This window comes from Equus przewalskii, chromosome 13 (assembly GCF_037783145.1).
Source record: "Equus przewalskii isolate Varuska chromosome 13, EquPr2, whole genome shotgun sequence".
NCBI lineage: Eukaryota > Metazoa > Chordata > Mammalia > Perissodactyla > Equidae > Equus > Equus przewalskii.
In genome coordinates this window covers 86,905,094-86,930,363 of record NC_091843.1, presented here as the reverse complement: position 1 = coordinate 86,930,363, position 25,270 = coordinate 86,905,094, and the positions used below count along the sequence as shown (strand labels likewise).

The following is a 25,270-nucleotide window of genomic DNA, read 5'->3' as shown; positions in this document are numbered from 1 at the left end:
GCTGGAGCTCCTCATGGTGGCCGCGTGCTCGTTAGGCATGCAGTAACGTACTTTGAGTATTGTCACGTCTAACTGCAGCATTTCAATATTCATCTTTCCATCATATTTTGGAGGTATACAGCCAATCAAAACTTAAAACCCAACCATGGTGACACCAGCCCCTTTGCCTAAAGGGCCTTTTGTTCACTGTAGTCAGAGAAGTGCTCATCTCTGAGGATATTATTCAAGCTTCTGGCTTCACTTATGTGATGCCTCATTTAAATAATCTCTAAGAACAAAATTCCAAAAAGTATGATCTCCTCCAGTGCCATTGCTGGAAAAAGAAATGAGGAGGAGAAAGAATGTGGAACATTCTCTGTTAAAGTTGCTCTGCCCCATTGTGGAGAAATCTGACTCTTGCAGTCAGCTTCCCACTCGGGTTTACTGGAGGCCGAGTTCCTGGTTGGGATTTCAGGGCCCAGCTCCAGGAGGCTGAAGAAGGCATGTATTTCCTCATCTTCTTCGCGACCACCCCATCCCTAAACCCACAATCACATTGTAAGGAGCGGGTTAAATGACACTTTCCCTTATTATCTTAATCAAACAAGGTGGCTGGGGAATGGGAGGCTGAACGGGGGTGACATATGTACCTGTGGATAAGAGGGAAGGAAACGAAGGGCTGGTTGTCAGCTGGTGCCATCCGTTCCACAGGTTCCTGTTGAGGTCTTTCATTCCAAGCAGGAACCAGAACTACAGTATGATGCGGAGAAACCACAGGTGCAGCCTGCTCTCAGGCGGCTTTGAGTCTAGAAGGGGTTTGTGAGAGGGTTTCAGATCATTAGAACTGCCAAATGAATTGAAGGACCTCATTATAGAGCATTGGCCCTGCAGTTACAAAGGAAGTAAAAGGCAGTGTCCTAACAAGCAGGTTGTGACCCGTAAGGAACACTGGACCTGATGGAGCAAGGCAGTCCCCACGGGAGGAAGGTTCCCATCTACCCACCGGTGCTGGGGACCAGCAGCGCCCGCGAGCACTTGTGCTGAAAGGTGAGATGTGAGAGGCTAACGCAGTGGGTCTCAGCCCTGGCTGCCTGTGGAGTCACCTGGTGAGTTAAAGAAAATTACAGTGGTGTCTGGGCCCCAGGGTCTCTGATGGAATGGGTCTGGGGTACCGCTGGGCATGATGACTTCTAAGAGCTCCCCAGGGGATTCCAGGGTGCTGTCAAGGTCAAGAACCAGCAGGCTACAGAGAGAAGCTTCTGAGGGGTTTGGGTCTGTGTGATCGATTAGGTTAGCCTAGGGAAGTTTCCTGCTGGACATCGTATAGGGGACAGGAGTGTGGTTTGATGAAAGAACCGTGCAAGGGCAGGTGAACAGAAGGATTGCCTGTGTATAATTCGTGCCGGGAGGGCCAGGCCACATGGAACTGCCAGGGGTGGGACCAGGTCTTCATCATCTTTGCATCTCCCTCCTGGGCCTGGCCCTCACCCACAGGGGGCACACAGAAAATGTCTGTTGAGTGAATGTTTGCACCAAGGGGGAGAGAAGCTGTGGCATTGGGTTGCAGTAGTGGCTCCTGTGTCTACTTGTCCCCAGGTCAAGTCTGGCCTAGGGAGCATGGAGCATATCACGGACTCTTGAGGTCAGCAAGTTGGCAGGAGGGGCTTCTGAAACAAGCACTGGCCCAAGAGAAGGCTGAGTGGGAAAAGCCGCTGTCCCTGCTGGCTCTGTGAACAGGTGATGATGGGGACCCTGCCTGTCTCAGCCAGCACCTCACACAGAGCCTGGCACACGGGGCGCTCCCCGATTAGGGGGTGGTGTCCTGCGCAGCTGTCCGTCTCCCTTGCATCGGTTCCAGGCACGGGAGCTCCTCCATCTGCAGGCCTGACCTGAGCCCCTTCACTTCCTGATTACAGTGAGAGTTGGGACACATGCAATAAAAATGCATCCCGCGGTCTCCATCCCAAGCCCTGCTATCCGTTTCAGCTGACAGTATTTTTTTCCATTTCTCTTCCCCATTAATGTTTCATGGCTGTGAGACCTGGCAGGGGAAGTAATGATGTGGATGGGATTTATTTAGTTTTCTGTTTCAATTAAAATTTGAAAACTTCACCCAGCACCCTTTAGGCCGTTAGAATGTCTATGTTTTAAGAAATCATTCTCAATAATTCATCATCTTTGTGGCTCTAGGGCCGAAACACCAAGTCTTGTTTCTCTCTGTGTCTCTGGGCCCCTGGCAAGGCAGCAAAGTGGCTGCCCCCTTAGCTGCAGAACCACGATGCTCTGGGTGAACATTCCAGGTAAGGGGTACATCCACATCATAGCCCTGGATAGCACAGTGGGGGTGAAGGGACAGTGTCCCCCAGAGAAACCCAGTGACAGCACACTGTGGGGGACCTGAGCCCCTCAGAGCTGCTGCTCTGGGGACGTGAGCCATGCCACTTGGCCAGGCTGAGGCATAGGTAGAGCCAGCAGAGGACAGTCCACACTTGTGCTTGGGGACTTCCTGGCTGTGGCCCGCGGCCTCCCGGGTGAAGGAACGGAGGGCCTGCGTGGGACACCTGGCAGGCCCTTGGGGTGTGGGCTTGGGCCCCTGCTTGCGTTGCCTCACCTTTCGATAAATCAGTTCACTCTCAGAGGGCATTATTTGAGCAGTGGCTCCAGAGCTGTTTTCTGGATTAGGAATTTAAATTGGCATTAAAACTGTAGCACCTTTAAAATATCTAATCAAAACTACTGGGGTCTTCAGGGTTCTAAAGGCTTGCTCGTGACTAGCAGCTTCTGGTTGACGGCAAGGGCCCTTCAGTGTAGGGCATCCATTCGGAACTTCTGTGCCAGTGGATGGTGCCCAGTCAGGCCCAGAGCAGACCCTGCGGAGGCGGAAGCTAACGGTTGACTGGGGGCTCCAGGTGCCGTGGGGCCTCTTGACGCAGCAGCTTCTACTGGAGAGGCAGGGTAAAGTGCTAGGAAGAAAGACCTTTCACGAGTTTTTTTTTTTTTTTTTAACAATATTGACTGCTGTTTGTAAACTTACAAAGAAGAGGGGATGTTAACATTTGGTTTCCCAAGAAAACACAAAACAAGTGTCTTTCCATAAAAAAGAAAGGAAAAAAGCCTTGCCTCCTTTTGTGGAGAGAGAATTTCCTCCTTCTGCAGCTGCTGAAGGCGAGCCAGCGTTTTCCTCGACTCTCTGGGCTGCAGTCCGTGTCCCTCCTGGTTCAGTGGCACAGAGCGGGCCCCGGCTCCTGTGGGGTGGGCCGTGCGGAAGAGCTTCCCCCTCTTGTGATTGAACTCATCTCTGACCCAAAGCACGCTGCCTGGCTACTCTTGCAGGCGGTGCCCTTGACCTTTGATTCTGGAAATACCAATGGTAGCCTGGGGAGTTTTGTGTTTTCCTAATGTTCCAGCAACACTGAATCACAAACCTAGGTGAGGCGTCTGTGTGCGTCTTTGCACACACCGCCCACACTTCTTCTCAGTCATGAACTGGCTCCCTTGGCTGTCCCTCTGGTGTGAGATTGTTGACTCCAGCTTATCAGTGGAGCTGTGAGGCTGGCCTGGCCTTTGTGACTGCCATTTCCCCAGGGAGAAGAGGGCTCCTCAAGGGTGAACATCATTTGATTCCCTGAGGAAATCTTGACCTTTAACATTCCCATTTTCAGCAGCATTTAGAGAAGAAAGTGTGGTTTCATAATGGTATTTCAGCTCCATCTCTCTTCTTCCTCTGGAAGAACATTCACTTTCTCCAAAATCACTGAGTTAAGGACACTCCTCCTCTCGCCATCCATCTTGCCAGATTCATCTTCCCAGATGCCTCTTGGATAACTTACTTCCATCTTAAAAACTTCCACTGGCTCCCTGTTCCTTCTAAGGTCTGTCCAGGTTACTTAAAGGCCCAGAATTTGGCCTCTTGTCCCTCCTGTGATATGGCACATGCTTCCCCCTTGGGTCCTCCACTCTGGAAGTCTCAGTTTCTTAGCACCCTTTTTAGTCCTGGCTCCCAATTTCCAGATATATATCCAAAGGAAGATTTAGGAGTCCAGTTCCTCCTGCTGAATATCCCCTTCACAGTGTGGCCTCTGTCCTTTTAGGGACCCTGTGGCACTTACTGGCTGTGTCACACAGCCCAGCACTTGGTCAGGTTTTGTCACACTATACTTGTCGTCCCAAGCAGCTTTCAGTGTCTCCTCCTTCCTTTAAGAGCCTTACACAGTGGTAGGTAGGGGACTAGGAAACTTACACTAAATTAGGTTATCTGAAATTATTCATACACAAGTTACCAGCATCATATCTTACCAGTTAATCTCTGGAAAGGCACTTGATGAGCTTCCCAGAAGGAATGAGACACCCTCTGTTCTAGCCTGGTTTGATTAAGTCAAGTAGACAATATTCAGATATATGAAACAGAAAGAAAAGCAGAGAGGCATGGAGTAGACTCCATTTAAAGGTGGTGAAAAAGAGAAGGGCATAAGAGATGTTTGGACCAAAGAATTACCCAGATTTTCTGCCAGATGAGGTATTGAGGGGGTGAGACAGAAAAGAGAGCAAAGAATGACTCCAGATGAGTGGCCAGGGCATTGGCCAGGGCCTTCGTGCAGTCCCATGATTCAGAGGTGGGAAGGGATGTCATGGCTCTGAAGGGAGGGAGGCCTCTGCTGGACAAGAGAAGCAGGGAGGACAGAGTTGTGCCAGGCTGAAGCGACACAGGATCCAGTGGCTGGTTAAATCTGCAAAAGGAGAGAGGAATCCAAGATGATTCCAAAATAACACGTTCTATCTGAAAATAATGAAGTGTAATACACACTATTTATGATTTATTGAGTGAGTGTTTTGTGACAGGTTCTGGGCTGTTTTAAAGGCATCATCCCAATAATCGTCATATCGAGCCTGTAAGATAGTATTGTCCTCACTCAACAGATGAAGAAACTGATAGTCAGAGAGCAGTTACACGGCTGATAAATGTCCAAAGTTGGTGTCAAACCACACAACCATTGCACAGCTCCTCCTGGCGATACCCTTGAACAAATAATGTTTTCACTGGTACACGCCAGTCGCGGGATAAAGCTTACTCACACTCAGATGCTTTTATAAATCATGGAGGAAGCAGACGTCATGAAAAAGACACCTCGGGCTAATCCTCAGTCCACAATCCAACCAATTTTTTCTCCGGTATATTACTGTAAAAATTGTCAAGCATACAGCAAAGCGGAAAAGATTTTACAATAAACACCCAAATACTCAACCCCTAGATTCTACCTTTAACATTTCACTATATTTGCATTATCCGTATCTCTCCAAATATACATTCTGCTGTACCTCCATCAGTACATCTTATTTTTCAAAATAAATTGCATGTATCAGTACTCTTCCCTCAATACTTTAGTATGCATATCATTAACTAGAGTTCTAGATTTGCTTGCATTTTATATAAAATTAACATGTAAAGAAATGTACAAATCATTGTGTGCCTTTGCATGAGCGTTGACAGATGCATACGCCTCTGTAACCTAGACCCCTAAGGAGACACAGAACGTTACTACTACCCCAGAACACTTCCTTCATGCCCCTTCCCAACTGACCTCTGCCTCCTCTTCCCCGGAAGTAACCAGTGAGCTGGGTTTTTTTCACCATAGCTTAGTTTGCCTGCTACAGAATTTCATCTAAATGGAGTCAATATGATATGTACTGAATTGTGAAAGGCTTCTCTCAGGCAATATAATGTTTGTGAGACTTATCTGTGTTTTGGAATCTGTCCATTTGTGACTCTTTATGACTGAGTGGTATTCCACTGAGCGAATATACTACCGCTTTTTTATTCAGTCTCCTCTTGATGGGCACCTGGCTTGGTTACAGTCTTGGGCTATTATGAATGGAGCTGCTATTGTACCAGTCTTTTTGTGAATATATATTTTTATTTCTCTTGGGAAAACACCTAGGAGCAGACTTGCTAAGTGATAAGTCAAGTGTATGTTGATTTTTGTAAGAAATTGCCACTCCTTTTCCCAAAGTAGTTTAACCGTTTCACCTTCCCAAGCACATGCATGAGAAGCCCAGTCGCGCCCATCATTGCCAGCAGGTGCTGTCACCAGACTTTACAAAGTTACCCATTCTCTTAGGCATGTAGGTTTCAGTTTGCACTTCTCTGATAGTTGTGAGTCCTGATAGTTCCCGATGATGGTGAGCACTTTTTCAAGTGTTACTGACCTTGTGTATATCGTTTTTTGTAAAGTGTCTATTCAGATCTTTGGCCATTTTAATTGGGTTGTTTTTATTATTGAGTTGTAGAATTTCTTTCAGTATCCTAGACGTCAATCTATTGTCAAATATATGTTTTGGTAATATTTTCTTCCACTCTATGATTTTTCTTTTTCTTAACAGTGTTTCTGATGAACAGAAATTTTTAATCTGATAAAGTTTAATTTATCAATATTTTATGGTTACTGCTTTCTGTGACCCACCTAAGAAAACTTTGCCTATCCCCAAGACATAAAGATGTTTTATATTTTCCTCTAAAGGCTTTGTGGTTTTATCTTTTACATTTAGGTCTCTAATCCATCTCAAATTCATTTTTGTGTGTGGTGTGAGATGGTACCAAGTTTAATATCTATCCATACGGGTGCAGGTGTTCAAGCATCGTTTGTTGAGAAAGCTTTCCTTTCCTCATGGTTTGCCTTGGCACCTTTGCCAAAAATCAATGACTGTGGGTGGAGGTCTGTCCTGGACTCTATTCTGTTGTGTTGATCTAGTTGTTGATCCATAGGGCGATTGCATACTCTCTTAATTACTTTATAGAAAGTCTCAAATTCAGGTAATGGAAGATCTTCAACTTTGTTCTTCTTTTTCAAAATTGGTTTGGTATTCCATGTTCTTTGCATTCTATGTAGATCTGAGAATTAGCTTGATAATCTTCACCCAAAAACAGCCTGCAGAGTTCATGATTAGGATCGCACTGAAGCTATAGATCAACTGAAGAGAACTGATATTTAACATTACTGATTCTTCCATTCCGTGAAAATGGTGGAGTTCTCCACCTGTTGAGGTCTTTCATTTCTTTCAGCAATGTTACTATGTTTTCAGTATAGAGTCTTGGATATCTTTGTTAAATTTACTTCTAAGTAGTTTCTGATGTTATGGCAAATGTCATTGATTTCTGAGTTCATTTTCTAAATGTTTGCTGCTAATATATAAAAGTACAATTGATTTTTAAATTAACCCTATATCCTGTGAACTTACTTGGTTGATTCATTAATGCTAGCAGTTGCTTTCTAGGTTGCTCAGGATTTCATTAAAGATAAAAGGTCATGTCTTTCACATCTGTTTATGAAAGATTTTGGTCTATAATTTCCTTCTTTAAAAATATCTTTATCAGGTTTTGCATACTAAGATTATGCTGGCCTATTAGATGAGCTTGAAAGTGTTCCCTCCTCCTCTATTTCCTGAACAAGTTTATAGAAGATTGCTCTTATTTCTTCCTTAAAGGTATGATAGGATTCACCTGTGAATGATACTGGCCTAGAAGTTCTTATGTGGAAAGATTTTTGATAAGAAAATCTCTTTTTCCCTAAGTTTTTCATAATTACAGGAAAAGTCCATTTTTTTCTGTTTCATCTTATGTCAGTTTAAGGTAGGTTGTGTTTTTCAGAGAATTTGTTCATTTCATCTAAATTTTTTGGCAAAAGGTAGATCGTAATATTCTCATTATCTTATGATGTCTGTAGGATTTGTGGTAATAACCTCTCTTTCACTTCTGAAATTGGTATTTCTGTTCCCTTTTAAAAAATCTGTCTAGGTATGGATTTATCAGTTTTCTTGATCTTTTTTGAGAACCAGCATTTAGGGTTTGTGACTTTTCCTCTTGTTTATCTGTTTTTTTTATTTCTTCCTTCTCCTTGTTATTTGTTGGATTCCTTCTACTCCTTCAGTTTAGTTTGCTCTTTTTTTCGTAGCCTTTAGGTGGAACCTTGGTCATTATTTCCTTTTCCAGCTTTTTGAGGAATAGCTGACATACATTACACTGCACATGTTTGAAGTGTAGCCTCTGATGAGCTTTGTTATACGCACACACTCATTAAGCCGTCACCACAGTCAAGATCATGAACATCTCCATCAACGTATCTTCAAGAGCTTCCTTGGGCCCCTTTGATTTCTTCCCTCTTCACCCTTCTGTATTTCCAAGCAATCACTGGTCGCTATAGAGTTTTTCATTTTCTATAATTTTATGTAAATAGAATTATGGAGTATATATTCCTCTTAGTAATGATTTTGAGATTCCCCCGTGCTCTTGCATTTATTAATAGTCCATTCCTTGTTTATTCTAACAGCTTTATTGAGATATAAATGTACCATACAATTCACCCGTGTAATGTGTACAATTCAGTGGATTTTAAGTAGTTCATTTCTTCTTATTGCTCAGTCGTACTGTATCATATAACTATACCATGACTTGTTTATTGATTCATAACATCCAAATGTTGATGGACATTTGGATTCTTTCCAGATTTGACTATTACAAGTAAAGTTGCTTTGAACATTTATGTAAAAGTCCTTGAATGGACATATACTTTCGTCTCTATTAGGTAAGTGCCTGCATCATTTGGTAGATGCATGTTAACTTTTTTAGAAACTTCCAAACTGTTTCCAAAGTTATTTTTCTTTTATTACCATTTTACATTTACACCAATAATATGAGAGTTCAAATTGCATCACTTGGTGTGGTCAGTTTTTAAATTTTAGACACTCCTATTATTACACAATGGTATTTCTTTGTGGTCTTAATTCTTATTTCCCCAATTACTAAAATGGTAAGCATCTTTTCATATACTTATTTGCTCTCTGTATATTTTTGGTGAACTGTATGTTCAAATAGTTCACTCAGTTCTGAATTGGATTGTGTGTTTCCTCAGTGTTGAATTCTGACAGTTCTTTATACTGTGGAGAAAAGTCTTTTATCAGATATGTGAAGATATTTTCTCCCAGTCTGTGGCTTGTCTTTTCATTCTCTTAACAGTATATTCCCGAGTGCAGAAGTTCTATGAAGTCCAGATTATCAGTGTTTTATGGATTGTGCCTTAGTTGTTGTGTCTAAGAAATCTTTGATAGCCCAAGATCACAAAGACTTTCTCCCACGTTTTCCTTTACAAGACATATAGTTTTACCTCTTATATTTAGGTCTATGATGCATTTTTAGTTGATTTTTTATATAGAGAGTGGTATGTGGATTAAATTTCCCTTTTTTTGGCGTTTAGATAGACACTTGTTCCAGCTCCATTTAATGAGAAGACTATTGTTTCTCCACTGAATTGCCTTTGCACCTTTGTCAAAAACCAATTGACCATATATATGTGTTTCTATTGCTAGACTCTGACTTCTGTTCCATTGATCTATTTGTCTGTCTCAATGTTGTTGCGATTTCTATGGCTTTATAATAAGTCTTGAAATCAATAGTGTAAATCCTCAAACTTTGTTCTTTTTTGAAGTTGTTTTGCTATTCTAGTCCTTTTATTTCTGTAAGGATTTTAGAATCAACTTGCCAATTTCTATTAAAAAAACAACCCTGCTGGAATTGTGATTGAGATTGCAACTGAACATTTGGCAAAAATTGGCATCTTTACAATACTGAATTTTGTGATCCATTAACATGGTCTAGCTCTCCATTTATTTATGTCTTTTTTAATTTCTCTCCTTACTGTTTTGTAGTTTTCAGTGTACAGGTCTTTTCTATCCTGTTTCAGATTTATTTCAAAGTATTTCCTATTTTTGGATGCTGTTTAAGTAGTATTTTCTTAATTTCAATTTCTGATTGCTCTTTGTTGTTATATACATATACAATAGATTTCTCTATATTGATTTTCTATCCTGCATCATTGCTTATAAATTCACTTATTATTTTAGTAGCTTTTTTATAGATTCCATCAGATTTTCCAAATAGACAATGATGTCATCTGCTAAAAAAGACAGTTTTATTACTTCTTTTCCAAACTGGATACCCTTTATTTCTTTTTCTTGCCAGATAGCACTGGATAGAACCTACATTACTGTGTCGAATATAAGTGATAAATTAGACATCCTTGCCTTGTTCCTGATTCTAGGGGGAGAGCATTCATTCTTTGATCATTAAATATGATATTAACTTAGGGCTTTTTTGTATATAATACTTATTAGGTCAAGGAAATTTCTTTCCATTCGTAGTTTACTGAGAGTTTTTTTTTTTTTTTTTAATCAGGAGTGCATGTTGGGTTTTTGTCAAGTGCTTTTTAAAAAAACTCTATTGAGATGATCACATTTTTTTCTCATTTAGTCTGTTAATATGGTGAATTATGTTGATTGATTTTCCAGTGTTAAATCAATCTTCACTTTCTGGGATAAACCCCACTTGATGTATTATCCTTTTCACACACTGTTGGATTTGATTTACTAAAATGTTAAGAATTCTTGCATATATGTTCATGTGAGACCTCTGGTTTTCTTTTCTTATAATGTCTTTGATTAGTTTTGGAATCAGTATAATGTTGGCCTCATAGAATAAGTGGGGAAGTATTTCTTCCTGTTTGTTTTTCCAGAAAAGGTTAAGAATTGGCATTATTTATTTCTTAAATGTTTCATAAAATTTCTCATCTGGGCCTGAAACTTTTGGTTTCACTGATTTTATCTACTTTTGTGTGAGTGTTCTATTTTATTGATTGCTGCTTTGATCTTTTTTATTTCCTTTCTTCTGCTTACTTCAAGTTTACTTGCTATTCTTTTTCTAGCTTTTTAAGGTGGAAGCTAAGGTTGTTTTTTTATAGCATAGATATTTACTGCTATAAATTTCCCTCTAAGTATTGCTTTAGTTGCATCCCAAATTTTGATACATTGTTGCATAGCAGGTCCCGAGAACACCCATATGTTTGGTGATTCACTAGAAGGGCTTAGGAACTCAGAGGCAGTGGTACTCATGGCCATGGTTTATTATTACAACAATCAGAAAAGGGAAAAGAGGCAGAGTCTTTAGGAAAATAGGCATAGTCTTCCAATGTTCTTCCCCAGATGGTGTCACACAGAACAGGCTCGTTCCTATAGCAGTAGAATGCAACAAGATGTCGGCAGGATTTTCACCCAGGTACTCAACATCCAAGGTTTTTATTAGGAACTGATCCCATAAGCACAAGAACCAGCCACAAATATCAAAATTCCCATCTTCCAGAAGGAAAGCAGGTGTCAGTACCCCAAATGGGCTAACCAGTCTTATCATTGTAGGAACATTCCAAAAGTCAGTGCCTCCCTCTACAACACGTCAGTAGGTGTCTTAACTACCTATAGGCTGCAGACTGAACCAGGCAGTCTCTCCCAGACATATCTCAACTCTAGGATCTCTAGTTCTTGATAATTGCTTTGTTAGTATGGATTTTTAGACACTGAGACAGTTGCCAGGGGACAGAGCAGTTTCCTTCCAAGGACACTTTCAAATAGTTGCCACACACGTGTGGTTTAGAAGCTGTGCTGTCGCCCCTGATGTGGCTGCTAGGAAAGCTCTGCTGTCTCTAGGACCTCTGCTGACAGAGTTCTTGGAGGGTGGTCAGCAGTGCTCTAGGCTTGTGCTCCGTCGCCTGTTCTGAAGCAGACCCTCCTGCAGTGTCATGGTGAGTAGTTTCATCCCTTGAGGGAGCCTCAGGGCCCAAGGGTGTGCGTGCTACTGTGAGACCCTTCTGTGGGGAAGGCTGCCCGTCAACAGCCCCAGGCAGGGAGGGTCAGGTTAGACAGGTGGACCCGTCCCAATGATCCCAAATAAACTGCTACCTGGACAGGACCAAAACTTGCACACACAGTGGTTAAATTTAAAGTCTATTTGGGTTTCCAACCACTTTCAGACAGGAATCTGAGATATGTTTTTCTGGTACATCTTCAGCATAATAGTACCAGAGTCTGTAAAACTGAAAAGCCAGGATAGAGGAATAAAATGCCATCCCTTTGTTTAACATGAGAATGTATCTCGTGACTGTATTTGATGCCATCTGTTCCTCTCTCCGGTCCATCAGCCAGGCCACCCCAGAAAATTGAATGTCCCTGTAATGCTCTCCTGCAGCTAGCCTGCCATCCCAAAGCTCCACTCAGCCATTACTGGCTCGAAGGAAAAGTTAGAATCACAGCCTCCAGTAGGGATTCTCCTGCTTGGGCTTGAGTGGCATTTTTATTGTATCTGGAAGGGAAAAAAAATCTGTCCATGCCTCATGGGATTTGTCTCCTTTCTAAGAATTGTGAATGCTGCTTGATGCCGCCATCTTGTTACCCTTTTTCAGGGCGGAGGAGTGTTCAATACCCTGCTTGTGCCTTCACTCCTAAGGGAGCATTCCGACCAAATTAGGTTAATGGTCTCATTTACTAGTATTTCTTAGCAGGTGGCATCAGCTCTCAGATGGGCAGCCTAGGGCCAGAAATGGCTGCAGTGTTCCAAGGAGTGACACAGAATGAGAGGCACAGGCAGTGCCAGGCTGTGCAGGGAGCACTGCAAGAAGTAGGAGGTAGTAATGGCTGCTTGGAGCCAGGTCAGACGCTGCTGAGCACAGACCCGTCATCTGACACACACAGAAACTAAGCTCAGAGGGAACTGGCCTGCCAGGTCCACCCGGCTGCTAGCGGGGTCAGTGTGATCATACAGCCTCTGCAGCTGATGCAGCACCCTCCTCCCCTCCTCCCCAAGCCTTGTCAGCCTGGCCCAAACCAGGGGGTTTGTCTGTATCTGCATTCACTCTCTTTTAAGGGAAGTCCTCAGCTTCCCCAGAGGACAGAAGGGGCCAAGGACAAGTGGCTCCAGGCCTCCACTCCTGCCTGCTGTTCCAACTAAACCAGCTCTGCTTTGCCTGTTTTATATTTTGTGAGAGTTATTCATATTTAATATTTTTCTTTAGAAGTCACTTTTTTTTTTTTTTAAAGATTTAATTTTTTTCCTTTTTCTCCCCAAAGCCCCCCGGTACATAGTTGTGTATTCTTCGTTGTGGGTTCTTCTAGTTGTGGCATGTGGGACGCTGCCTCAGCGTGGCTCGATGAGCAGTGCCATGTCCGCGCCCAGGATCTGAACCAACGAAACACTGGGCCGCCTGCAGCGGAGCGCGCGAACCCAACCACTCGGCCACGGGGCCAGCCCCTAGAAGTCACTTTTAAAACTTTACGCCATCACAGTAATCACTACCATGAAATGGAATACCAGTCACTAGCCATATGGAAGGAAACAGTAAATATAGATATAATAGAAAAAAAAACTCATGATGTTAATAAGCTCTAGACAGCCACTGCTGTTGGCTGACAGCTCTGACACTGAGCCCCCTCTCCTTGGAAAGTGGTGGGTGTTAAAGGCACACCAGCACCAACCTGAGGCTTTCTCCTCAATGTGCTCAGAAGCCGTGGGGGAACACTGAAGGGCAAATGAATTGGACATGTGATTGGAGGTTATTTACGGTCAAAGTTGGGAATGCCCTAAACTTACCTTTAACCCCTCGACATCCCACCCTGTGGGAAGCGCTATCTTTGGCACCTCTGAAGCAGCTTCCTGGGAGTATCTCTTTTGTTCTCTGTCACATCTCCAGTGCCTAGAATGCTGCCCGGCACCGTAGTACACACTTGGCACACATAGGGAAGGAATGAATTCACTGCAACAGCACGTGTTTGTTGTCCCCTGTTAGACAGTAAATCCCTGGAAGGCAGAGACTGGGTCCTAACCATCCTCATCTCATAGTCTCATTGGCTCAGAATTAGAAGATGAGGCATCAGTTAGAGATGGGGGCGATTGTTCACAAAATGTGCACAAAGGTTCCAATGAGCAGCATCTTCAGAACCTCAGGTCACACAGCGATGAGCTGTTTTCCTCTTCTGTCCTCTCGTTATTGTCAGTTTTTCCTTTGTGCTGTCCTCGCCTCTGCATTAGCTTTCGCAGGACCTGATTTATTAAGTGAAGGTCCTGGGGATGCTTCTGTCTTATGCTGATCGCGGGGCAGAGGAAGCCCTGGCGTCATCAAGTGGCTTAATGGCTCTCTGTTGAGTGCTAGTGCTCCGTGAGTGGGGAAGTGTGAGCTCCCCATTCTCTTGACAAAATCTAGCAGGTGTATGAGTTTACACATGGAAGTGTTGAGCATAAGCGCCGTCGGTCATTGACAGTTCTGTAAGAACAAGAAACTTTAAGCAAAATGAGATTTCTTTCTGATGCTATTTATATATGTTTGTCACTGAGCAGCAAGGGGACACCGGCTAGGGGAATGACAGCATAAAGTGAGAAACACAAATGTGCTGCTTATGTGGAAAGCGCTCAACAGGGCACACCACATATGCTCAACGCATGCCTTAAAGGAAGTGATTTCTCTAAACCACAGTCAGTCCTGAAATAGCAAGCACTGTATCCAGATTCTCAACCAACAGGATGCATCCATGAAGGAGAGGGCAAAGGAAGCAGTGTTATCTGGGCACCCACCATGGGCTGGGCTAGTGCTTTTCCAAGTATGGCCACTGTCAGCAGCCTTGGCCTCACAGGAAACTTGTTAGAAAATCGGATTCTCAGGCCCCACCCAGACCTACTGAAACAGAGATTATGGGGACAGGGCCCAGCAACGTGGTTCCACAAGCCTTCCTGGTGATTCTGAGAGAAAGACCAGCCCGAGAGCTTCTGGGCTGGGCATTTTGCACACGTTATTTCATTTGATCCTCTGAGATCCTGAAAAGCAGGCGTTGGTCCCCATATACACATCAGGAAACTGAGACTTCGTGAAGCTCGGAAGTTCCCCAGGTCTACACAGCCAGAAACGGAGACGACGAGAGATCTGCTGGCAAGCCTAGGATTTCTCCACTTGAATCAGTGTTTCTCACACTATAGTGTGTAATCAAATTGCCTGGAGACTAAATGTTAGAATGTAGATTCTGACTCACTGAGTCTGCAGTGAACCTGCAAGTGGGTAGTTCTAACCAGCTCCCGGGTGTTGCCAGTGCTGCTGATGCATAGAGCAGTCTGAGTGGGGAGGCCCCATGGATTACAGCATGGTCCCCGGACCTGCAGCCGAGGCCTCACCCTGGAACTTGGTACAGATCCGAATTCTAGGCCCCACCCAGACTTCGAGAATCAGAAACTTGGGGTGGGGCTCAGCAACCTGTTTTAACAAGCCCTTCTGGTGATTCTGATTCATGCTGAAGTTAGAGAACCACTATCATATTTCCATATTGGAAAACTCAATACAGTCATGCACCACATAGCAACGTTTCGGTCAATGACGGACCGCATGTATGAGTTGGTCCCATAAGATTAGGACCATAGAGCCCAGGTGTGTAGTAAGCTGTACCGTCTAGGTTTGTGTAAGTGCACTCTGTGATGTTTGCACAACGACAGATGACGGTCTGAGAAATGACGCATTTCTCAGAAGGTATCCCCCTTGTTAAATGATGCATGACTGTTTTTGCCAGGTATGAAGCCAAGTGGTTCTTTACATTGTGGATATTTGAAAGCCATTAAAAGAGAAAAAAGATAAAACCTTGAAGCTGGAATGGGGGCTTGCATTGAGTGTTTTTCCATGAGATAAGGATACAAAAGTGAGGATCCCTGGGCTCCATAAAGAGAACACTTCTCTGTAAGCCTCTCGCAAATGCATGCTGAAGAGAGGGCCAGTGGGTGCCAGCATGTGACGTAAGTGAAGTGTTGACCCAGGACACTAGATCATGGGCGATCTGGCTTTGCACGGAAGAGGGATGCATAAATTCTTCCAAGAAAATATGTAACAACAGAGGAGATATATTTACTCTTGTCTGGCATACAGCAAATTACCTGGGGGAAAAAAACAGCTTGGAATTTTTCTTTTTAATCTTGTGTGATCTTAAAAATTCATATGTATTTTCATTCATATCAAACTAATGCCTGTTGCTTTGATGTAATATTTTAAATCACCATCAAGATAAAAGGGGAGAGATGATGTATTGAGTCTGTTAGGCTCATAAATTTAACTGAAATGAAGAGATCTGATACCAAATACCAAGCTCGGAATCCGTGTAATTTCTCCTCTGTCTTGATGCTGCAGTATTTTGAGAATGCAGACTCAGAATCCACGAAACAATGGCGACAGCTTGTCCATGGCTTCGGGAGCACTGTAAAGGTGATCACTGAGGACAGGGTCCAGAATGTAAAGGTGGTTACTGAGGACAGGGTCCAGAAGGTAAAGGTGATCATTGAGGACAGGGTCTAGGATGTAAAAGTGATTGCTGGGGACAGGGTCCAGGATGTAAAGGTGATCGCTGAGGACAGGGTCCCGGATGTAAAGGTGATCATTGAGGACAGGGTCCAGGATGTAAAGGTGATCATTGAGGACAGGGTGCAGGATGTAAAGGTGATCACTGAGGACAGGGTGCAGGATGTAAAGGTGATCGCTGAGGACAGGGTCCCGGATGTAAAGGTGATCATTGAGGACAGGGTGCAGGATGTAAAGGTGATCACTGAGGACAGGGTGCAGGATATAAAGGTGATCACGGAGGACAGGGTCCAGGATGTAAAGGTGATCACTGAGGACAGGGTGCAGGATGTAAAGGTGATCGCTGAGGACAGGGTGCAGGATGTAAAGGTGATCACTGAGGACAGGGTGCAGGATGTAAAGGTGATCACTGAGGACAGGGTGCAGGATGTAAAGGTGATCATTGAGGACAGGGTCCCGGATGTAAAGGTGATCACTGAGGACAGGGTCCCGGATGTAAAGGTGATCACTGAGGACAGGGTCCAGAATGTAAAGGTGGTTACTGAGGACAGGGTCCAGAAGGTAAAGGTGATCATTGAGGACAGGGTCTAGGATGTAAAAGTGATTGCTGGGGACAGGGTCCAGGATGTAAAGGTGATCGCTGAGGACAGGGTCCCGGATGTAAAGGTGATCATTGAGGACAGGGTCCAGGATGTAAAGGTGATCATTGAGGACAGGGTGCAGGATGTAAAGGTGATCACTGAGGACAGGGTGCAGGATGTAAAGGTGATCGCTGAGGACAGGGTCCCGGATGTAAAGGTGATCATTGAGGACAGGGTGCAGGATGTAAAGGTGATCGCTGAGGACAGGGTCCCGGATGTAAAGGTGATCATTGAGGACAGGGTGCAGGATGTAAAGGTGATCACTGAGGACAGGGTGCAGGATGTAAAAGTGATCACTGAGGACAGGGTGCAGGATGTAAAGGTGATCACTGAGGACATGGTCCAGAATGTTGCAAGAGGTGTTTGTTCTGATGCTTGGGGAAAACTGGTGTGTGTTTGCTATTTGGGTGGGAATTTGGAGAAGTGTTTGTCCAGTGGTTTTTGAAAATAGAACAGACAGAAAAGGTCTTTGATCTCGGCATCGGATACTTTTTCCATCCAAGGAACTACTCATCAAAGTGTTTTCAGTAAAGAAAGATGATCAAAGACATTCTGTATTATACCACTTCCAGCGTCATTTTCATTACATGTAAATGAAGGGAGGGTCTTCAGTGCCTCAGTTCCCGCGATCGGATCTCTCACTCAGCATTCACACTCCAGTTCACTGAAGGCTTGTCACATACATGGCAGCGTTCAGTTTTGTCCTGAATTTGTTGATCAAGAATGTTCAGTCTTTGGGGGCCGGCCCCGTGGCTGAGTGGTTAAGTTCATGTGCTCTGCTTCGGTGGCCCAGGGTTTCGCCAGTTCGAATCCTGGGGGCGGACATGGCACCGTTCAGCAGGCCATGTTGAGGTGGCATCCCACATGCCACAACTAGAAGGACCCACAACTAAAAATACACAACTATGTACCGGTGGGACTTTGGGGAGAAAAAGGAAAAATAAAATCTTTAAAAAACATTAAGTAAATAAATAAATAAAAATAAAAATGTTCGGTCTTAAAAAACGATTGCTTATTAAGTCGACTTTGTAAGCTACACTGATCATTTAAGGGGATAGTGCTTTTCTTCACCTTAACCAAGTTTTCACTCCTTTTCATAATATTTGGGTGTGGGGGAGGCACAATGACAACCAGACAACATAAAACCTGAGTTTGAGATCTGTGATCAGAATCTTCTCCATCAAAGGCGGCTCTCTTCTATATAAACAAATATTTCAAAGTCACTTTCATTTTATTACAAATGTGTGTATGGATAGAAACAAACTTCTTGTTTTTTAAATAATACCTGCCGTTTTTACTGCTCCATTGAATGCAATGAGAAACATAAAGAATCTCTCTGAGGTGCGGGGGAACCGGCTCAGGGATGCAGATGCATTCACATATCTGAGGGCCTCGATTTCTCACCATCACGCCCTCTTTTGCCTCTTAGGATTTGGTGCTGTCAGACCACATGGCTGTATTTTTAGTCAATACTGTTATTGCTTTTTTTAAAAAAACACATTTTACGGAAAACTTCCTTATCAGTATTTTACCAAAACACTTTACAAATTAAGGTCTTTAGAGACATCAGTATTAAATAGAATCAACAAAGATCAATATGATGGTCAAATCATCAATAAGTATTTTCGCCACAAGCTATGTGGTTAATCTCAGTCTCCTTTGGACTCATATTTATTGAGCATCTGTATGCCAGGTACTGCGTTAGTACTCAGTATACAAAGGTAATCAAATGAGACACAGCTCCGCTTAAATGGAACTTACAGTTTGAAAGGAGAATAGACAATCGAATAAGCACAAAGTTAGAAACTGTAATAAATGCAATAAAGGAAAAGTTCATTGAGAACATGTGACAGAAGGACTTGACCTCATGAGGGACTGAGATGGGCAGGAAACATCTGGGAAGTCTTCCCTGTGGAAATCACCTTTCAGCTAAGATCTGGAGGACAAATAGGCAAAGGGAAGAGAGTAGATTGGAAAGCTTTCTGGGCAGAGGAGTCACATGTGCAAAGGCCCTGAGGTAGTAAAGAGCATGGGAAAATTAGAGGGATGGAAAAGAGGCCAGTACAGCCTGCAAGCTGAGAGCCCTCAACAGACTGGCAGGGGTCAGCAGTGCAGCTGGAGAGCTGGCAGGGGCCAGGCCACATCGCAGAGCCTCATAGCCAGGCTGTCACATGGGGCTGACCCTAAGACTAATGGGAAGTATGAGTTTTAAGCAGAAGAATGACAGGATCCAATGTGTGGTTTTGCAAGATTACACTTGTTGAAGAGTTGAGAATGGACTGGGTTGGGCTTATTGCCGAGTTCAGACGAGAGCTGATGGTATCCTGCACTCTGGCAATGGAGAGAAGTGAAGTGGGTGGTCCCAGAGGCCGTTAGGGAGGTTTCACAGCATTTGATGATGGTCTAGACAGACATGGGGATGAGAGAGACGGAAGCCTCCAGGATGACCTCCAGGTTCACAGACCAGGGTCTCTGGGGCTTGTAATTGTGATCGGTGCCTTCATACAAGGCATAAACTTTGTCATTCAATAATGACAAAAACAGGCTCAGACTGGTCACATTCCCAAGGTGATTTTGAAGTGAATGTTGAAGGCAGTGTCTAGTGTTCATTTGCTTGTTTGCTTGTTGTTATACTGATTCTGGCCTTGGCTCATTTTAGTTGCTAAGAAGTCTCATGATTTTTCATTTGAAAAAAGTTGATTTTCACCTATCATATTAAGAGGAATGTTTCTCTATAGTTATTTCTCAGAGTTTTTCTCCCATAAGAGAGCAGGATTTAGGTTCATTTGTAACTCCATAATTTTTAAAATCCATCAATAAAATTATTAACATCAGTGTGTTAAATAGTTACCTTGGTAAATCTTAGACGTCTAAGATTGACAGCTGCTGCCTACAATTCCTGTGTTATAGTTTGAAGTGGGACATCGTCTTCATGCCCTGGCTCATGGTGGGGTGTCCTAGGGACCATCACATGTCATTCACCTCGCTCAATTTCAAGTTCTTCTAAATTGCCTTCCTCTTGATTATTTTCAAATTATATTTCAGACTTCTAATTTTTAGCCATCAATCGATATTCTCATGAACATATCATTTTTCCAACATTTCATTATGAAATTTTACAAACATAGAGAAGAGTTAGAGGAATTTTAAGTAAATATGCACATGCCCACCGCATGGTTCTACAGTTAACATTTTGCTTGATCATATATTTGCCCATCTGTCTATCCCTCGATTCATCTGGTTCCATGCAGACAGAACACAAAGCCACAGTGACCTCCTGGAGCTCCACAGTTCAGTCAGCTGGCCTGTGGGGTCCAAGGAAAGACAAGAAAGGGGTGTTTTGCATGTAATCTGGGGAGCCATGGGACTTTGTTCCTAAAGGAGAGAGATTTGTGACTCAGAAAAGCTAGGTATTTAAAAATCACTTGCTTTTGAGCTAAAGCTGATTGAGAAAACAATTTACAAGGCAAAAGTGGTTTGTATCCAAAATTCGTGCTGCGCTCAGTAGTTTTGTGGCAAATGGTCTTTATCTCTAAAGGCAAAACATGAAACAGTTGCTCGCAGAAGAAATAAAAAGGTCCCATACTTGTGGGATAAATGAGTCAAAGCCCTCAGTCACAGTAAGAGCAGGATCTCACACAGGCTGGCCACGTAATTGTTTCTGTAATTATGTGGAATGGACTGTGCAGAATAATTCGTAGAAAACCCCTATTTTAGCACTTCAATTGACATGATTATTTTTCAATGGTTCAGTCAAGCCGGAACATTTTACCTGTATGTGACGCATATGGACTTCTGGCTATTATAGTTGATGTTGCTAAACCATACTAATCCTCCTTTATAGACAGTCCTACACACTCGCCTGTCTTGTTTCTCGAGGTAACTTTTTCCATTCAGCGAGTGGCTGCGAAGGTTTGGTGGTCTGAGCGACTGGAGTAGGTGGATTGAGCGGCAAAGCAGCAGGATTGTACGCGTCGACGAGAGGCGCCCGAGCGCGGTGTCTTAGTTAAAAACACAAATGCAGAACCCCAAAGCAAGCATATTTATCCTTCCCAGTGTTAATGACTTCATTCATCATTTGGCAGATATTCATTGAGCATTAGCACAAAAAAAAAAATCGATAATGAGAAAGAGCTGGTGCTAAACTGCATCTCAAGTTCAGGTCTTAGAGTGAAGAAACATTTTGTAAATTCACTCTGCCCATCATTGAGGAGCATTTGAAGAGCATTTTAAAATCCTAAGCTTAAATTCAGGTTACTTTCGTATTACAGAAAAGTTTTATAACATGCCTGAAATATAAGCAGGTTATTTATTAGCCTTATAAAAATCTTAAATTTTGTTATAGCTTTTAGTCTTTCTGCATTTCTGCAAACTGTCAAAATGAGGCCAGCTGACTGGAGACTTCCATGTCCTGCTCAGAAAGTACATCCCTTGGGTATCTTCTGCTCTCGGGCTCAGCCGTTCCTATAAGGGTCTGGATGTAATAGAGCATTTCCAGCATTATCACTCATACATCTTTCATCTGTTCATATTATCTGTGCAGCTTCTTGCTTTCCTGAAGTCTTCAGAGCTTTTCAAGGAAATTGTTTGGCCGGAAATGTAGCTAATACCGTATTTAAAATCTCTTTCTCTTGTTTTACCAAACTTCTGAACAACTTTAGATTCACAAGATTCATCGGGATTCAGGAGACAATTCTCAGACAGGTGAGAATACTTCCGCTTCGCTGTTACCCACCCAAGCTGCATTTGCGGGTTCACGTCTGTAGATTACTCTGCAGAGTCAAGTGGACGATCCCCACCGCAGAGCTCGGATTGCCAAAATCCAAGCGCTGATATCAGACGGCTGGAGAGCCAGAATAAAAGCAGAATCCCTTAAGAAGTTTTGAATCTTCATTCTACTGAATGCCTTCCCCATCCTGGTTTTCTTTTGCTGGCTGGAGACCATGTAGAAGATAAACCCAAAACAGAGAGTGACCGGAAAGTCCAGGGCAGACACGTTGTTGTTAGACTGCGCTCAGTCTTCCCTTCTGTTCGGCAGTTGGAGACTGTACAGTTAGCATGCGGATGGGCCCTGCCCCGGGGGTCAGCAGCACTGAGCCACCATTTCCCCTCCCCACGCCCTCTCCTCATACCTTGGGCAAGACTGATTGTGTGACCCTGGGCCATAAAATGAGGGGCTGGACCTGATGACTTCTGCATTCGAAAGGTCTGGAGTTCTCTGAGCATTCCAGGGGAAAATCAGTCTGCTACCAAAGGTTTAAAATTCTTGTCCTCTCCCCTGTCGGTGGCTTTCCCAGCCAGTCATGCATAAAGTAAGACCCTGGGCCACCTATGTAGTCCCCCTCCTTGATTCTGGGATGGACCATATTTTAGCCCACTCAGAAAGATTTCATTTGCTTTTTCTGAGCTTCAGTTTCTTCACTTGTAAAATGAATTAGCAATACCCAAAGGAGAAAATGTACATATAATATCCTGCAGTACCTGGCATTAACTGTTTGGTATGCTCCTTCCCTTCCCCACCCCCACCCCGCTTTTTCTCTTCCTCTCTCTCCTTCTCAAATGTTTTCATTTTATTTCTTAAAACACTTAGAGTAACAGTATTATTTTAACTAACTTCTGAGGTTCTGGGTGTCAAAAACTGTTACAACCATTTTAATATCCTTTACAGCGCCCAGCACTTTCTTGCCCGTAATAGACACTCAGTAAATACTCACACAACATCAATAAATTGAAACCGTCCCATCTTGGAAAGCATAGGTTCCACCACTGATTAGCTCTTTGATCTTGAGCTACCTATGTAATCTCTCCAAGTTTAAATTTCTTCATCAGTAAAATGGGGATCACATGATGTAGCTTTCAAATTGTTACAATGATCATATAAGATAATTACTATATTTAGAGTCAATATTCAAGCACAATGTCTGGTGCACAATAGGTGCTCAGTGAGTGGGAGCTGTTTTTAATTGGTGACACTGTATCCCTTTTTGCCATTGAGTACAACTATTTAAAATCTCCTTTATCCTTCTTTTTTCTGGTTTTTAAATTCACTCCACAAGCATCTGTTGAGAAAATGAATAATGAATTCTTTGATTTAAATGGGCTTTATTGAAGAATAATTTATCCAAACTTTTAATCATTTCTATTGCTATAGATTCTCTTAACTTTAGCTGATAAAAAAATCAGGAAGAATAAGCATTGTCCATCTTTGAATAATTTCTAATGAATGATTTAGAATTCAGCCAACCAGCCTGGGGACCACAGCCATGAAACTAACCTCCCTACCTTAGTTTTATTTAGAAACTAGATTTTGAGGAATTCTTGTGTTCTTTAATCTTGAATTTAATCTTAACTCTTTAATAAGTTAGATTTAATTTATTATCTGATAAACAAATGTTAGTAATGTATATGATTATGAGGTCCCTGAATTGGCTAAGAAGGAATGTCTGGCAAGTGACCACTGTTAGTTTCTCAGGTTTGATCCTAACAATGGCATTTGAAGTCCCTTTACCTGTAGGTGTCTTTATAAAAAAATACTGAGACTCATATCCAGGGGTAGAGTCTGGAAGACAAAATCAAGCAAAGGGACATAAACAGTTTAAGTTAGATCATTTAAGACAAGGCTCTGTGGCGCTCAGATTAACTTGATAGTAGTTCTGCCTTTCACTTCATGCTGTACAAATATAATTCAGGTTTATATTATTGACTTAACCTTTTTTTTAATTGAATCAGATTTTTTTAGGGCATTAAAGCAGATGGTTAAAAAGGTGATCTAGAAAAGTGTCTAAGACATATGAAGTGAAAACAGGTAATAGAACAAGATTATAACACCATCTCATGTGTGCCTAAAAAGAGGGTAGATGTGCAAATGCACAGGTGTCACCACCAACAATAGCCAGCATGAACTGCACATTCACTGTGTAGCAGGCACTGTGCTAAGTGCCACCCATGGATTAACTCGCTTACACTCACAACAGCCGGTGCGTGAGATGCTATAGCTACCCCCACTTTACAGATGTGGACACTGGAACACAGAAGTTGCCTTCCCAAGCTTTGCGTAGATGGTGCAGTGGAGATCTGAGTTTTGGCAATTTGGCTTTGGAGCTGGCTCTCTTAACTTGCACCTTTTTTGGTGTCACTAGACAATTCTTAAAGTGTTAGTGCATCTTTTTTTCTTGGAATATGATCACTTATTGGTGCCTGAAAACTACATTCTCCTGCTGGAAGCTGCATGTCTGCCGCCTGTCTTAGCACAGTAAGGAGCAATTCCGTGTTGCGGTTAAGTTTCTCCCTTTGCTCATGGGTTGCTCCCCCAAGAAGCAAAAGCCCTGAAAGTGGGTGCTTCTGAAGCCATCTCTGCTGCCCTGACACTTTTGTCCTTGGTTCTCACTAGTGGAATGTACTCTCTGCTTAGATCATGCGTTAATGTGACAGCACATTTTGAGTGTTAAATTCAAAGTCTGCAAAGATTAATGCGGAATTTTTTAAGTGCTTTTTCCCCTCAGAAAATGGGGACAGACGTGAGAGTTCAGTTGTTGCAAATTGTTGGGACTGTAAAACTGCTTTCTCTTCTCTTCCTTCCTGGGATCAACAGTGCACATCATTTGATGAAGTCATGTCCTCAGGAGAACCTAGAAGGCCATCCAGAGGTCTGGTTTTTCAGAGGGGCCTACAATCCAGCCAAATGAGTTTCTCAAATAAATTCCACTCTCTGTGCATTTCACTGGTATTTTACTTCCTCAAATATCCCCATAACAGCATTCCCTACCCAGGTAAATGTATTGTCCTTCAGGTCAAAATGATGCAAAAAAACTTCCCCCAAGTGTTAGTGTTTATTTTCAAAAAGCTATTTTATTAATGGAACTAAATAACCTTTGATAATCAGCCCAGGACGTAATGTGGTGCCACAAGAAAAAGACATCATTTTACAATGAATATGACTGGCAGTGCCGTGTATGTGGATGATTTGAAGAGAAAGTGGTTTACTATTTCTTAAAAATATTTCATAGTGCCTAAAAAGTAACCTTGTTTTCTTTGGAGAATGAGTGGTCTAAACTTCACCTGTGAATAAGCTGTAACTGACCCCTCTCCATTACTCACCTGCCACCCTCAGAGTCCCACTCATTCAGATACAAGAACAGGAGGAAAGAGTCCATTGACGTGAAGTCGATATCGTCTCGAGGCAGTGATGGTAAGACGTTTTTCAGATTTCTTTGACCTTTTTAAAGTGTAGAAAATGACAGAGGAATATAGTCAAGAATTTGTCAGCATGTAAACAAAACCCCAAGAAGTAAGATTTCAACTAAAGCGGCTTCTTACCCATAGGCTGAAAATTTTTTAGGCCTTTTTATTCTTTTTTGCTTTTTACTGAGTCTTCTCTTTGAAATGACTCTGTGCTTGTTCCCTGACGGCCTAAAGTGTGTTGGGCCACGTAACCACCAGAGCAGCTCCAAGATTCTG

At 42.8% G+C, this 25,270-nt stretch overlaps 1 protein-coding gene and 1 long non-coding RNA gene across 13 annotated transcripts in view; one reads left to right on the top strand and one right to left on the bottom strand.

Moving 5' to 3' along the window:
• PDE8B (phosphodiesterase 8B) overlaps positions 1 to 25,270 on the top strand; it is a 217,432-nt gene that overhangs the window by 171,918 nt on the left and 20,244 nt on the right. For all 12 annotated transcript variants that reach the window (XM_070571586.1, XM_070571578.1, XM_070571580.1 and 9 more), the window contains 2 exons: positions 21,475 to 21,517; positions 24,924 to 25,001. In XM_070571586.1, coding sequence (XP_070427687.1) covers positions 21,475 to 21,517; positions 24,924 to 25,001 — 121 coding nt within the window. The remainder of the gene's footprint in view (positions 1 to 21,474; positions 21,518 to 24,923; positions 25,002 to 25,270) is intronic.
• LOC139075361 (uncharacterized) lies at positions 22,734 to 25,033 on the bottom strand. The gene is made up of 2 exons (XR_011525713.1): positions 24,911 to 25,033; positions 22,734 to 22,872 (listed from the first exon to the last, which is right to left on the bottom strand). It is a non-coding gene; the product is annotated as an uncharacterized lncRNA (long non-coding RNA).